Source organism: Perissodus microlepis, chromosome 10, assembly GCF_051167445.1.
Source record: "Perissodus microlepis isolate ML-2025 ecotype Zambia chromosome 10, ASM5116744v1, whole genome shotgun sequence".
In the NCBI taxonomy this organism is placed as follows: Eukaryota; Metazoa; Chordata; class Actinopteri; order Cichliformes; family Cichlidae; genus Perissodus; species Perissodus microlepis.
In genome coordinates this window covers 6459026-6474239 of record NC_140470.1, presented here as the reverse complement: position 1 = coordinate 6474239, position 15214 = coordinate 6459026, and the positions used below count along the sequence as shown (strand labels likewise).

The following is a 15214-nucleotide window of genomic DNA, read 5'->3' as shown; positions in this document are numbered from 1 at the left end:
AGACAGAAGGGACCGCTCCTATTCAATGGATCGAGATTCCACATATTTCCTGACTACAGCCCAGAAGTCAACAAACGACGCGCAGTCTTCTCCAAGTCCAAAAGGAAGCTCCACACTGCAAAGGTCAAGTTTGGTCTCTTCTACCCAGCCACTCTGCAGTTCACACACAACGGGAAATGCATGAGGTTTACCAACCCTGCAGAGGCGCTGACCTACGTTAATAATAATATCACTGTTGATAACGAACGCCCCGCCTCGCACCCTGCAGAGACTGGTGACTGAGGTAAGGTAACGATTGGGTTAGTAACATTGAAAATCATTTCACAGAAGGTGGCATCATTAGACATGGCTACTCTGTCATATTTTGAATATTTCTTTACTCTCATTGTGTTCTATTATCATTGGTCATAGTGGCAATGAACGTTTTATATTTGATGGTGTAAATACACACCACACATAATGCCACTCATGAGCACCTTCCTTTTCTTCATTACTGATGTTATTGCCCTTTTTTTCTTTTGTCTTTTCTCTTTTTCAAATTATGAAAGGGCGTTACAGTTTGTTTAATACCCTGTTCATTAATGGTTCAAAAATGTATCCTTTATTGCGGGCAGCATGCAAATGCAGGTTTGCAAAAGTTTGAAGTTTTTTTTGGGGGGGGTAGCCTTTTTAAGGCCCGTTTATGTGTTATGTGTTGTTTTGGTGTGGCATTTGCTCTGTATTCACTGTGTGCACCTACTGTGATTTTTTTATCGTTTAAATTTGGCAAACATCTATATTTTTGAATTACATAGTTCTGACAAAGAGTAAATTGGACCCTGACCCAGATAATGCTGACGTAAAAATTATAAGTTGGAATGTGAAGGGTATGAACCAGGCAATCAAGAGAAAAAGGGTCGTTTCTCATTTACAACATCTTGGGGTTGGTATTGCCTTCCTACAGGAAACCCACCTCAGGAATTGTGATCAGTCTAAAATTCACAAAGAATGGGTGGGCCAAATGTTTCATTCACAATTTAATTGTAAAGGCCGAGGAGTGGCTATACTCATCCACAGAAAAATTCCTTTCATCGTATCAGATACTATCTTGGACCCTAATGGCAGATATGTGATGGTTGTGGGAGAGCTGTCTCAACTTTCCCTAGTATTGGTCAATACTTTGACGACGAGAACTTTTATAAAAAGATGCTAAGCTCCATTCCCAATTTGGATAGTTATCATTTGGTTATGTCTGGGGATTACAAACTGGTAATGGATTCTGTTTGGGATCGCTCTTCCCAATCTTTACTAAGACTGTCTAAATCTGTGCAAACAATTCAGTCATTCGTAGAGGCACATAAACTTGTAGACCCTTGGAGATTTAAATATCCCACTAAAAGGGAGTATTTGTTTTACTCTAATGTGCACAAGTCATTTTCTAGGATAGATTTTTTTCTGGTTGACCCCTACTTACTGAGTGCTATTACAGACTGTAAATATGATGGTCATTTCTGATCATGCCTCGGTTAGTATTAAGGTAACTCTTCCGACTCAGAGGACAAAGTGGACATGGCAACTGGACCCACTCCTACTTGCTGATTCAGACTTTGTGAAGTTCATTACAGAACAAATCGATTTTTTTCTACAGGTAAATAGGACGGATGGCATCTCAGCTTCGACCCTCTGGGAGACGCTTAAAGCGTATCTCAGGGGACAGATTGTCTCTCATTCTGCTTATATGAGAAAGAAGAAGTATAAGAAGTTTGAGGAGTTATCCTCAGAAATCAAGACCCTGGACGGACTCATATCTGGTTCTCCGACCCCTGATTTGATTAAGAGGAGAGTGGCCTTACAAGCTGAAATTGATCTATTAACTACCGCCCAAGCAGAGAAGCTCATTTTAAAATCCCGTAGTAGATTGTACGAAGAGGGAGATAAACCATCCAAATTATTAGCTAGCCAGCTCCACCAAAAAGCAGCATCCCGTGTTATTTCACAACTTATCTTATCAGATGGCTCATCAACTGAGGATCATCAAGCTATTAACAACTATTTTAGAGAGTTTTATGCTAAATTATATTCCTCAGATTCAGCACCAGCTCAAAATAAGTTTGACGCTTTTTTTTCTAATCTGAATATTCCTATAATTGACTCTGACTCGAAAGAACAATTGGAACAAAGTCTGACACTGAAAGAAATTAAAAATGCAATAATGTCCCTTCAGAGTAGAAAAGCCCCTGGTCTGGACGGGTTTCCAACTGATTTTTATAAGAAATTTATGGACAAACTTGCCCTTCTTCTTCTCTTGGTTTACACGGAAGCAATAGAGAATAACATTCTTTCGCCTACGCTTCGGCAGGCATCTATTACACTCTTATTAAAGAAGAATAAGGACCCCCGAGATTGCACATCCTATATACCAATCAGCTTAACAAACTGTGATGGCAAAGTGGTCTCAAAAGCCATTGCACTCCGACTTGAGAAAATTCTTCAGGGGACCAGATTGGGTTTGTCCAGGGTAGACAATCCTATTTTAACCTGAGACGATTGTTTAATATCATCTATACTAAGGCTGATACTCCATCCCCAGAAGCAAAAATATTGATTGACGCCAAAAAGGCGTTTGATCGGATTGAGTGGGATTATCTTTTTCACACACCAGTAGGCTAAGTGATTTTTAGCCAATTACAAGTTGAATCTGGTAGTTGGGGGTGTTAGCTAAGATACCGTCATTAAGAAGCGGCACAACTAATGTGTCTATGTGAGCTAATCTGCGATGTGCACCGCTGGCCCGGCCATTTATTTTTTAACGCACCCTCCCAGATTAATTCACTGCGTGTCGTACCCAGGGCTGGACTGGGACAAAAAAATCGGCCCAGGCATTTTGACTGGAGACCGGCCCACCAGGTATTATAGGAAAAGCCATAAAGCCTTTGAATGAAAACAAACGCTGTTGTGACAGTGATGTACACTGTCTTGTTGGTATATGTATGATTTCTATACGTTGTACATCAGATAAAAACTTTGGTTGTAAGATTCAGATAATTATTTAATAAAAGCTAGACATTTTAAATGAGAATAAGAAAGAAAAGTATTTCTTTGTGCCCCCCTTTCCCTGTTAATGCCCTACCTGGCCTCCTGGCAAAACTTTGCTAGAGCCGCCCCTGCACAGTTACCAGCTGTCAGCTACTTAGAAAAGGATCCTGGTGTTATTTGTCTCTCAGAAACAGTTTATAACTTGCCTTCAACTCATTCATGTCACCTAAAAGGTAAACCTGTCCATCACCTGTTCAGCTCTGATGATTCATCTTCATGTTTCCCTCTCACTAGATATCCAAACCGATATCATGACCTTCAGCTTTTACAGCTGTGGCTCCAGCAAACATCAGCTGATACTAGAAATTAATATTAAATACATTCTAACAACAGCTCATCAAGCTTAAACGCGCTGCTGTTGTTTAGCGCGACATTCGCTGCTTTCCTCTTTCTGGCGCAAAGTCGGTGTGCAAATTCCCTGCTGACTCGGCCTCAGGATGTCTAGAGGCAAGAATCAAGCGCACCCAAAGGAGCGCATCAGTGATCATGTGCGCATCACACAGAGGGAGAGTGAGAGGCGAAAGGCAGCGGCAGAGCATGGCAGTTGTAACGCAGTTTGTGTGATTCCGTGTGCGTTAATGAAACTGTAAGTTATTACTTTTGACAGGTTAACTGGTATGATAATAGTTATAGTTGTTTGTGCATGTTAAAGCTAAAGTTATGCCCCGGTACACTGATATCACGTTAGTAGATTTATTATAAGTTAATACCAGTGGCCAGAATCTCCTCCAATGATTACATCCTGCGGTTAAAGGATTTTTCTGTTGTTTATTGTTTAGTTTAACTGTTGTTAGCTTACCACATTCTTGCCTTAGTACTAGCAACTAGGAAGATATGTGCTATTTAGCCAACTTCTGGTCTTACGGCGACCCCTTGTGGACATTGTAAAATATTGCTGTGTCAGAGTAGATGATGTGTTCTGATTGTTTCTTAGTTATCTTTGACCCTGCTAATTATAGTATTACCTGTTTCTGTTTCCGGACAACCATGCTTATAGTCACCTATACTGCATCTGCCACAATTATAAGTGCATATCTGGCTGTATCACAGTTGGATTTATCATGGCAAGCCCTGCTGTAACCAGTTCTTCTGTGAAGCTTCATTAAAGACGGTGAACTAAACTCCTGGACTGCTGCAGTCTTTCTGACCGAAGACTTAGGCCAGACTAGTATACCCAGCACTTCCAGTATATATATATTCTACAGTCGGCGATAAACAAAGGAGAGACTTGCGTCACAAATACCAATCAGCTGATCATTGATCAGTTTCATGATTGAATGAGAGAAGAAGAGGCAGCTGACAGCGTAAAGATGCAGAATAACTCCAGCTTTGTGTCTTTTTTCATCCTAGCTGAAGTACGGGACAAACTGTGTTCCTTTTCAGCTCAATACGAAATGCGTGATATTTTCTCTGAATACGGGACGATTCCGTTTTTTACGGCACGGTTGGCAACTCTACTAACTAACCTTATGAATAAAATAAAGTTCACTATCAGTAACATCATAGCACCCACCCAGCTGTATAGAAACTCTGTCATGCTAGCTAGTATGCAGTACGAGGTATTGTAACTGACTGTAAAAAGTCAGCACAACGAAAATAAACTACACCTACACTTGGTTTATAGCTGACCCAGATAGACTGCAGGTCATAACTTCTTACCTGAAGTTCAGTTCACCTGACACTCAGCGGCCGCCTCGGGTCTCTCCTCCTCCAGTCTCACCTTTCCCTCATCCACCTGGCCTCTTGTGGCAGCTCCGCCATAGCCACCACCAAACAACTGAGTTCTTTTTACACATCTGCCAGCATCTGGCCAATCCATCATCTTTCTAAATAATCATCGGCTCATAAAAACGAAAAATCACAATCGATGGCCAGTCCAGCTATGGTCGTGCCATCAGTTAACCCTTCGCGTGCCAACTGTGGCACGCGAAGGGTGTGCCCAGGGTTGCCGACCCCTGGGCACGGTATCTCATCGGAACCTTTTCCTCTTAACAGAAGGACCAAGCAGGGGGATCCAGTTAGTCCATTACTTTTTGTTTTAGCTATACAGGCACTTGCAATAGCTCTTAGAAGCAATAATAGCATACAAGGTGTGCTGCCACTGCTGGGGTGCAGTAGCTCCACCACCCCACTAGGGGGAGGAAGTGGGTTTGTGTACTCAAGTTTCTCTAGTAAATATTAGTGATGGGATTTCCGGCTCTTTTTAGAGAACCGGCTCTTTTGGCTCGGCACACTAAAAAGAGCCGGCTCTTCAGGTTGTTTTGTTGCTTTAATTACATTATTATTAACAATAATATAAAATTATGCACAAAAGGAATTACTAATGTAAAAAAAAAAGTGGTTTTATTTATATATGTTTATATATAAATATATGTGGTGGACCCTGGAGACAAAGCACGTACAAACTCCAAAACACATTCCTAGAGTTAACTGAACTTCCAAAACAGAGCTACCTAGATCAGTTAAATTACACAATTGAAAGCATATGTGTATGGTTTGTGTATTTATACACAAGCACTCATACATATTCAAATAATTAAAAAAAAAAAAGTTCATTTACCTGTTACTACCACATACCAAATCAGGTTGTTGGTACTTGCTGGCTGTGTAGCCACTAGGTAACAAAAGCTAAACACTGTGCCTAGCATTCTGGAGCACTTCTGTTGTGTTTTGTACGTGTTTTTACGTGTTTTGGAGTTTGTACATGCTTCAGGGTTTGTACGTGCTTCAGAGTTTGTACGTGTTTTGAAGTTTGTACGTGCTTTGTCTCTAGGGGCCACCGTAAATATACTTTTATTTATTCACTCCACATAAAATGTAATAAATAAATCATATAATACAAAAACCAACTAGTCACAGTTCAACTTTTAGCTATTTAAATTTTCAGCTTTTTCCTTTTAAATAAATTAAAAATGAAACAACACAAAACACTGCAAACCACAACACAATTAAGTATAAATTAAAATAAGAAAACAAAAACAACATGCACATTCTCTGTCATATGGACCTGAATGAATAAACTTTCTGAATCCTTTATCATCCGCAACTGAAAATAGTTGTTGATGATTACTATACCTTTCTAATCCCTGGCTCTCTTTCTCTCTTTTTCCCTCCCGCTCTGTTCCTGTGCTACTGCGAGTGTAACTACCGCCCCTCCCCCCTCTGCCCAGCGCAAAGGACAAGGCTCGCATGCGGAGTGAAGCGGGAAAATAGTGTGATAGAGCAGCGGTCCCCACCCTTTTTTGCGCCACGGACCGGTTTATGCCCGACAATATTTTCACGGACTGGCCTTTAAGGTGTCGCGGATAAATACAACAAAATAAAACTAGTACCGGTACCAAAAAAAAAAAAAAAAAAAATTCATAACACACGTGAAAAGACCCAGGAAAACCGAGTAAACGATAAAAACGATAACAAAATAACGCTGAAAACCGATAAAAACCCTGAAAACTATACATTTCACACCTGAGCCTCAACTCTCGCGGCCCGGTACCAAACGAATCATGAACCGGTACCGGTTCTCGCGATAGAGCGAGAAAGAAAAAAAACCCCCACAGCTCGCGTCGTTCACCTCAAAGATCGGGCTCTAAGAGCAATTTTGTTCGCGACCAACACATCACTAGTAAATATAGGAAAAGTTAATGGAGTCTGGCTAAGTTGATACCAGCACACGAAATATTAGCTCGGAAGTTGGCTGTACTGGAGCATGAGAAATATATACTTGTAAGTACGATTATATTCTGTGTTCATGTTAAGCATGTGATGTAAAATGGTTTGTTGACTCTAGGGCTGCCACGATTAGTTGACTAGTCACGATTACGTCGACTATCAGAATCGTCGACGACTGATTTAATAGTCGACGCATCGTTTGAAGCTTTGTAAGATCACAAAAGACGCAGGAATAAGTAGTGGGACTTAAGAGTGTAATAACGGACTAAAACAGAAGATGGCAGCACTGCATGTACAAGGATGCCAGCTGCCGTTAAACCCCGAAGAAGAAGAAGTAGCTCTGTCCCATAATTCATAGCGCAGCCCAGCTCAGTTTCCAACAATGGCGGCAGCTAGTTAGTTTTAATAGTACTCTTATTATACTTTCTGGGTCACAAAATAAACGTTTAACATATTTTCAGGCGAGAATGTAGCTGGGTAAACCTCAAATATCTGCTCAGTTTATCAAGACACCACATATTTTCAAAAGCGCTCCGACATTTTCGGAGACGTCTGTTACCCACTAGCTCGATAGCTAGCCAGGGGCAAGGCTCACTAGAGCCCGTGAGAACACCGGACTCCCGGCAAATCGTTTTCAAACCCACCGCCGTCTTTCGCTACTCAGGTTAAACATATATAAGTCACTTAGATAACTTAAAAATGTTATTGTTTGGCTTTTTGTAGTATTTTATTTGTTCCTGAGTCGATCGGTTTGGCTGAGATTAAAGTTATAGTTTTTACACAGCTGAATAAACGTCAAGCAGACAACTGATTATCAGAAGTGTGAGATGCTCAAGAATATACTCCGTACGGAGCCCCGCAGGGGACATGGGAGAAAAAAAAATTAAGCTAAACTCGGGATCTAAGCTAACGGGAGGTCTCGACCTCCCGTTAGCTTCGAGCTAACGGGAAGAATGCGGCTAAAACTTTTGCGAGATCTCGCAAAAGTTTTGCGAGATCCCGAGTTTGTTTTGCGAGATCCCGAGTTTGTTTTGCGAGATCTCGCAAAATTTTTGCGAGATCCCAAGTTTGTTTTGCGAAATCTCGCAAAAGTCCGTCTTAATTTTTTTTTCTCCCATGTCCCCTGCGGGGCTCCGTAACTCCGGTGTCCCGTTATATTTTAGATAGCAAGGAGTTTATTAAACTTCACTGAAACAATCTGCAAATTTCATTAAAATTTAATAAACTATCATCTTGTCTTTATTTTTAGTTAGCACATACCTTAAACAATTAAAGCTGTAAGCTAATGATAGTTATATAAGAGCAGATGCATGCTGCAATAAGCTGTACGTACAATGGATCCAATGGATCTGATTAGTCGACTAATCGCAAAAATAATCGGTGACTAGTCGACTATCAAAATAATCGTTTGTGGCAGCCCTAGTTGACTCTCATATTTGAAGCCGGCATGTTAGCTGCACTGCCGATGCTAATTGTGTTAGCATGTCAATAGGAAATTCCATTATGTGTTAGCATCAAGCTAGCGGGATTTGGAGTTAACATGTTTTCATTTATTTTTCTTGGTTATACCAGCTGCAATTTAAGTTGTTAAGTCTTCAGTCTGTACCTTGTAATGTGAGAAATATATTATGCTCCAAATGTATGTTTCAATATGTTTTTTCTTATGTTTGTAGTTTTACAGTGCCTTCATTAGGGAGACAAATAATCCCTGCAATGAGAACTGGAAGCCTTTGCCTTTCCTTTTGAAGAACTGTTTATCTATCTGCCAAACTGGGCATCAACGTACAGGGAGGGCAGAACACAAGGTATCTCGTGTGGTGGCATAACTCACACTGTCTCACTGTATGTGGACGATTTGTTGTTATATGTAACAAATCCAATCACATCTACCCCTGAAATCCTCAGTCTTACAGGAATTTGGAAGCATATCTGGATACAAACTAAATTTAGCTAAAAGTGAATACTTCCCCATTAGTAATAATGCAGGAGAATACCCCAATCTGCTATTTAAGTTGTCTACCGAGTCCTTTACATATCTGGGTGTAGAAGTCACCAAATCCTATGACAGTCTGTTTAAAAGTAACCTCACTCCTCTATTGGAACAGTGCAAACAAGATGTTAAAAGATGATCTATTTTACCATTATCTCTCATTGGGAGAGCTAATTCTGTAAAGATGAATATTGTGCCAAAATTTCTGTATTTATTTCAGGTGTTACTAGGGCTGGGCGACGGAGAATGACAAGGGCGAAAGCGGATCGTTGAATGAAACGGATGAACCAGAATTAGTTTGTAAAAATGCTGCAACTTCAGTGGTGTGGAACTGGTTTAGCTTTCGTCCGTCAGATACACAACAAAGCACTACTTTTGGTAGAGCATGCTAGAGGACCGTCATTATTACCGTGTTTTTTGGAAAATACGGCACACTTAAAATCAATCATTTGATTTTTCTGAAAATCGACAGTGCCCCTTATAGTCCCGTATGCCTTATGTTTGAATTCTGGTTGTGTTTACTGACCTCGAAACAAATCTGTCAAATGTTTTAGTACGACTTTGCTAAGCTACGAACCCGCACCACTTGATGGATTGTCGGAGCATTACGGCTATCGTAGGCAGGAGCCTCGCGGAGTGATACATACGGTGCTTCAACATAATATTACCGTATTGCGTGTGTATAAGCTCTTTTTAAGTTTTGTGGATATTATACTTGATTATGATGAGGAAATGTTGGCCAATTTCCACTGGAAATGCCTTTTGGTTAAACTGTCAGCAAGGAATTTGCATTTGTACTGATACATTTTTATATAACTTTAATGCAAAAAACAGCTGCTTGTTTAAATGAAAATACATTGATGGGTTTTTTTTTGCACTAATAAAATTGTGGAGTTGTAAAGTATTTTGTCTAGTGTCAATTATCGTCAGTTATATCGTTATCGCAAATTTTCAAATCTATATCGTGATAAATATTTTTGGTCATATTGCCCTGCTCTAGGCGTTACCTGTTTACATACCACAGTCTTTTTTCATGTCATTTAATCGAATGGTTTCTTCATTTATATGGAATAATAAAATGCCTCATATAAGAAAAGAATTTATGGAAAGACCAAAAAATTTAGGTGGGCTGTTACTGCCAAACCTGCGCACATACTATTGGGTGGCGAATCTCAATACCATCTCTCTATGGCTAAAGGACTGGAATGATCAGATCCCTGCGTGGCTACAGATTGAAAGAGTCACAGGCAGGCCGCATTCACTCCCAGCTTTACTCTGTGCACCCCTACCACCTCTAGTTAATAATGTTAAAGATAACATAATTGTTACTCAATCGATAAGCATTGTAAATCAGTTTAAAAAAACATCTGGGTATTCAGAGTATTTCTATTCAGAGTATTTCTATTCACTCTCCAATAATACATAACCATCTTTTTCAACCATCCCTAATGGACAATGGCTTCAAAATTTGGCACGACAGGGGCATTCAGAGTATTGAGGATTTGTATATTAATGATACGTTTGCTAGCTTTGAACAACTACCTAGGAAATGTGGTCTGACTAATAACCATTTTTTGCGATACTTGCAAATCAGAGATTTTATACGTAAAAAGGTTGCTAATTTTCCTACTCTCCCCCCTCCTTCCTGTTTGGATTCTATACTAAGGGTCAATGAGATGAAAAAAGGCACAATATCATTTATTTACTCACATATCATGGACAGTTGTAACCTGTCTATTTCATACATTCGAGAACAGTGGGAGAATGATTTGGGTACCCAGCTGTCTGACGAAGAGTGGGATATGGGTCTTACCAGGGTCCATTTGTCTTCTATATGTTCAAGACACTCCCTAATACAATTTAAAGTGTTACACAGCTAAACTAGGTATAATATTTCCGAACATAGACCCATCGTGTGATAGATGCAAACAGACTCCAGCTACTTCCCTTCATATGTTTTGGTCCTGTCCGAAAATTGCTCCTTTCTGGTCATCATTTTTTAAAGTCATCTCTAAAGCCTATGCCTATAACATCTCGCCTTCCCCCTTTGTGGCAATTTTTGGTTGTTTCTCTGGTATCGCGACTTCTGTTCCCCCTGCCCACACCCTGCTTGTGTTATTGGACACGACAGCTGCATTTGACACAGTGGACCACGACCTGCTGATCTCCCGCTTACACCACTGTGTGGGAATTTCTGGTTTGGCATTGTCATGGATAAAATCATATCTTTCCGAAAGGAGTTTTTGTGTCAAGCTGGGGCCGGCCGCTTCCTCTGTGGCCCCTCTGCTTTGGGGTGTGCCCCAGGGATCTATCCTTGGGCCATTATTTTTCTCGCTGTATTTACTCCCCCTTGGTGCGATTTTTCGTAAACACGGAGTGTCATTTCATTTGTATGCCGATGACTGTCAGCTTTACTTACCTTTTAGTCATTTGGATACCTCCCCATGTCAACCACTGCTTGACTGTCTTAGCGATATTAAATTATGGATGGCAAATAATTTTTTGAATTTTAATGGCCCGCATCGTTCTACTGATACCCCAGATGTTGATTTTGGTGATTTGACCTCTCATCTGAAAAGTTCAATCACTAATCTTGGTGTTAAACTTGATTCTGCGCTTACTTTTGAAGGTCATGTAAATGGGGTGGTAAAATCAGCTTTTTATCACCTCAGACGCCTGTCGAAGGTTAAGCCTTTCCTTTCTAAACCCAATTTGGAAACTCTTATTAATGCTTTTATCACCTCACGTCTGGACTATTGTAATTCCCTTTTAATAGGGGTCGGGTCGGGCACCTTGTCACGCCTGCAGTTAGTGCAAAATGCGGCGGCGCGATTTTTAACCGGTAGTAGGAAATTCGATCACATCACTCCGGTTCTGGCTTCCTTGCATTGGCTTCCCATTGAATTTAGGGTTCGTTTTAAAGTCCTTTTATTGGTTTTTAAATCTTTAAATGGTCTGGCTCCTGTCTACTTATCTGATTTGCTGAAGCCACATGTTTCTCCTCGCTCGCTCCGTTCAGCTGAGCAGCTGCTGCTGTCGGTCCCTAAGTCGCGGCTGAAATGCAGAGGAGACCGTGCCTTTTCAATTGCGGCTCCGATGCTCTGGAATAACCTTCCCCTCCAAATTAGACAAGCGTCATCAGTGCAGGTCTTTAAGTCCAGATTGAAAACCTATTTTTATTCCCTGGCTTTTAACTCTGTAGGAAACTGACACCTTCTTATTTATTTTATTGTATGTAATGATTTTATGGTATTTTTAATTTGGTAGTTGTTTTGATCTGTGTTGTTCAGCACTTTGGTCTGCCTGGTGTGTTCTTAAAGTGCTATACAAATAAACGATGATGATGATGATGATGATTTACAGAGGGTCATTGCCTTTTTGTCATTATTAGTGAGACGCCTGATTTTATTTAAATGGAAGTCTACTACTGCTCCATCACACAACCACTGGATAAAGGATGTTATGCAAAATGTGAAACTGGAAAAATCAAATGTACTTTCAATGGATCCATCGGCAAATTCCACACAACATGGCGACCCTCTGTTAACATACGTCAACAATTTACCTGGTCTGGAACTGGAACCTTGAATGTTTTTGTCTGCCCTAGAACAGTCCTGTAAAAACAATTGAGAGGTGCACCGCCCTTTTTTTTGTTTTTTTTGTCTGTGTGTGTGTGAGGTTTTTTTTTTGTTTGTTTGTTTGTTTCCCTTTTCCTGTCTTGGCATTATCTGTCTTTATGATCTGTGGGGATTGTTGTTTTGTGGTTATCTGTAGAATAATAAGAATGCTATGTATGATAATTGTAAAACTACAAATAAAGTGTTAAAAATTTTTTTTAAGCTTTTCATTTATGTTTACCCTCTTATAATGGCGTGGATCTCTTAACAGATCATTTTAATAATCATTGTCTTTCTATTTTAGATAAAGTTGGTCTTGTAAAAACAGTAGCTCCTTTTTCATTCATCGATGATTAAATGACAGTATTTGCTGTTCACCTTCTTAGAATTGCGAGAGCTGCCTATTTTTCAAACCTGGTTTTGAAGACCAGAAGTAACTCCTTACTGTAACTCCTGCTGTACCTGCAGCCCCAAGTTTTTTAAATGAAGATTGGGAAATCTTTCTCTCCAGCTACTCCATATTTGGCTGCAGACCTCCCAAGTACAAGCTGGAGGTCACTGCCTGATAAAGCCAGAAGAACCACATCTGGGAATAGCAGAAACGTGATCCAGAGGCCACCAAAGTACACATCTGCACCTAGACATTTTGTCCATAAAAGTTATGAACATAGTCTTGAAGGAGGGTGGGCCTGGTGGAGTCCACCTCTCACTGGGAAATGGGCTCACTTACTACCGGCAATGCAAACCAAGCTTTTGCTATGGTTATGCTAGGAACAATCCCATAGTCCCAAAGTAATCCCCACAGGATGCTGTTGGGGTGCTTAATGTAAGTTATCTTGTTTAGGAAATATGTTATGGGAAAATTAATTCTAAATAATGAATAAAACATTTCATCATTTTCCATTTTAAAGATAATTTTTAAATATAACTTTAATATAGTGTATGCAGTGGTCCGCAGTTCACCTTTCGCCAATTTTTTTTGTGCAGCTTTGCATGCTTTCCCCCCCCCCCCCCCCTTTTTTTTTTTTTACAGAGCATTGTGTTCTGCGTCCTGATCAGCTGTGGACCATTGTCAATCAATCTCTTCCGTGCCGTGTCTCCTGTTAAGTACAGAATGCGTTCAGCTTGTCAATTTTACATAAATCTTCGATCGCTAGCAGTGTGACTCTGAAGTGCTGCACTGTATGTTTGTAAGTTTTCTCCAACAAACACAAAAATGTCGATGAAACGTTTTGCACCAAAGGCAACCGTGGGTGCCTTTGGTTTTATTCTATAATACTGGTCTTATTTTTCTACGAAGTTTTGAACTTTTAGAGTGTGTAAACCATAGAGAAAAGTGTGGAAATGTTCGAGCCTGTTGGAGAAAATTGTATAAAGTGTGTAGTGAGGGGTTTTACAGCTATAAAACATCTATAATAATTGTAAAAAAAATAAAGTTAGCTACTTTGCGGATTTCACCTATTGTGGGTTATTTTTAGAACGTAACTACCGCGGTAAACGAGGGACCACTGTACATACTGTATATATACAGTACATTAAATGGGAAGGAAAATCATAGGTTTAAACACACACTCTATAGATCTGCCAGTGTTTGGTATTTTATATGAATAGCCTAAAGCATGCTAGAGTTATAATGAAAATGGGAAACCATAGACTCGTTTTGTATTAACTTTTCAGCAGTGCATTTTAAAGAAGTTATTGTCCGACTCTTCAAGGCTGTAAGCTTGGCTGTTAGGTGCATTTGTACAAGCCATAATGTGTTTGTAGTGTTGCAAAAAACACTCAAAAAACACTGTGAATGTTTGCCACATTTTTGGTCTTGTTTTAAGCCCCTCAGAGTAAAATGTGTAGACTGTCGTACTGCCCAGAGATTAATAACATCAGGGTCAGTGCAGAACTCTAGCAAGTCTGAAGAGACATGACTACAACACCATGGTCAGCGAAGGGATACGTATGAAAAAAGGGAGAACAGGACATGCTAATGACTCATATGAGAGTAACATTTACAGACGCTGCTCATACAGCTTTCAGTGCACAAACAAGAGGCACAATAAATACACTAGTGTAGGACAGGTTGCTGTGAGAGACACTACATACAAAGACAACAGGAAGCAGAAAACCACAAGGAGAACCACAAGCAGAAAAACTGGAATATATTGTGTGCATATAGTCTCAGTTTTCACTTCTGTTGATATGTGGAAATTCAATTTGGGCATATTAATGTGTACAGGGAAGGAGTAAGGAAGAGAGGGGGGATTTGTTGGACTGACTGCTGAAGAAAGCTGCTTTGACTGTATTTTTCAGAAGTCTTTTCAAACTTCTATGCAGGCTCATTAATGCAATATTTATCACAAAGAAAACATTATATTACCCAACTGGACAGAACATTTCTCAGTGTGACAATGAACAAATGCATAAACACATGCAATACCACCAATATTTAATAACTTTGAAATTGACTTCTGTGATAAGATTTGTTACGGTACCTGCCAGGCAGTAAAACAGGAAGTACACATGAGGTGACCGCATGGTTCAATCTTGATGTCTTTGTCATTCTCAGCACAGATCTTACAAAGCTGAAAGGTAGAGCCCATTTCACAGTACAGCTCATACTGCTCCTGTTCATGCAGAAAATACTGCTGTTAGTCATCAAATGGCATATAAAAGTCATGAGAAACATATAAACATGCACCATCCGTACAACACACGTTTCCCATCTCGTCTTGTACAATGTGTTTTTCTTCTCTCACTCGTTCAGAGCTATTCCATAACCTTTTATCTTTAAAGTCCCAAATTTTATTTGGGGATCTAACTGAATAAGTGTTCAGTTCAAAAGAAAAAAACATGTTTTCTCATAGTGAAT

At 39.9% G+C, this 15214-nt stretch overlaps 1 protein-coding gene across 3 annotated transcripts in view; it reads right to left on the bottom strand.

Annotated features, from left to right (window-relative positions):
• The window catches only part of cblb (Cbl proto-oncogene B, E3 ubiquitin protein ligase), a 130976-nt gene that overhangs the window by 53680 nt on the left and 62082 nt on the right, over window positions 1-15214 (bottom strand). For all 3 annotated transcript variants that reach the window (XM_084941608.1, XM_084941607.1, XM_084941606.1), the window contains one exon: window positions 14838-14969. In XM_084941608.1, the coding sequence (XP_084797734.1) occupies window positions 14838-14969 (132 nt within the window). The remainder of the gene's footprint in view (window positions 1-14837; window positions 14970-15214) is intronic.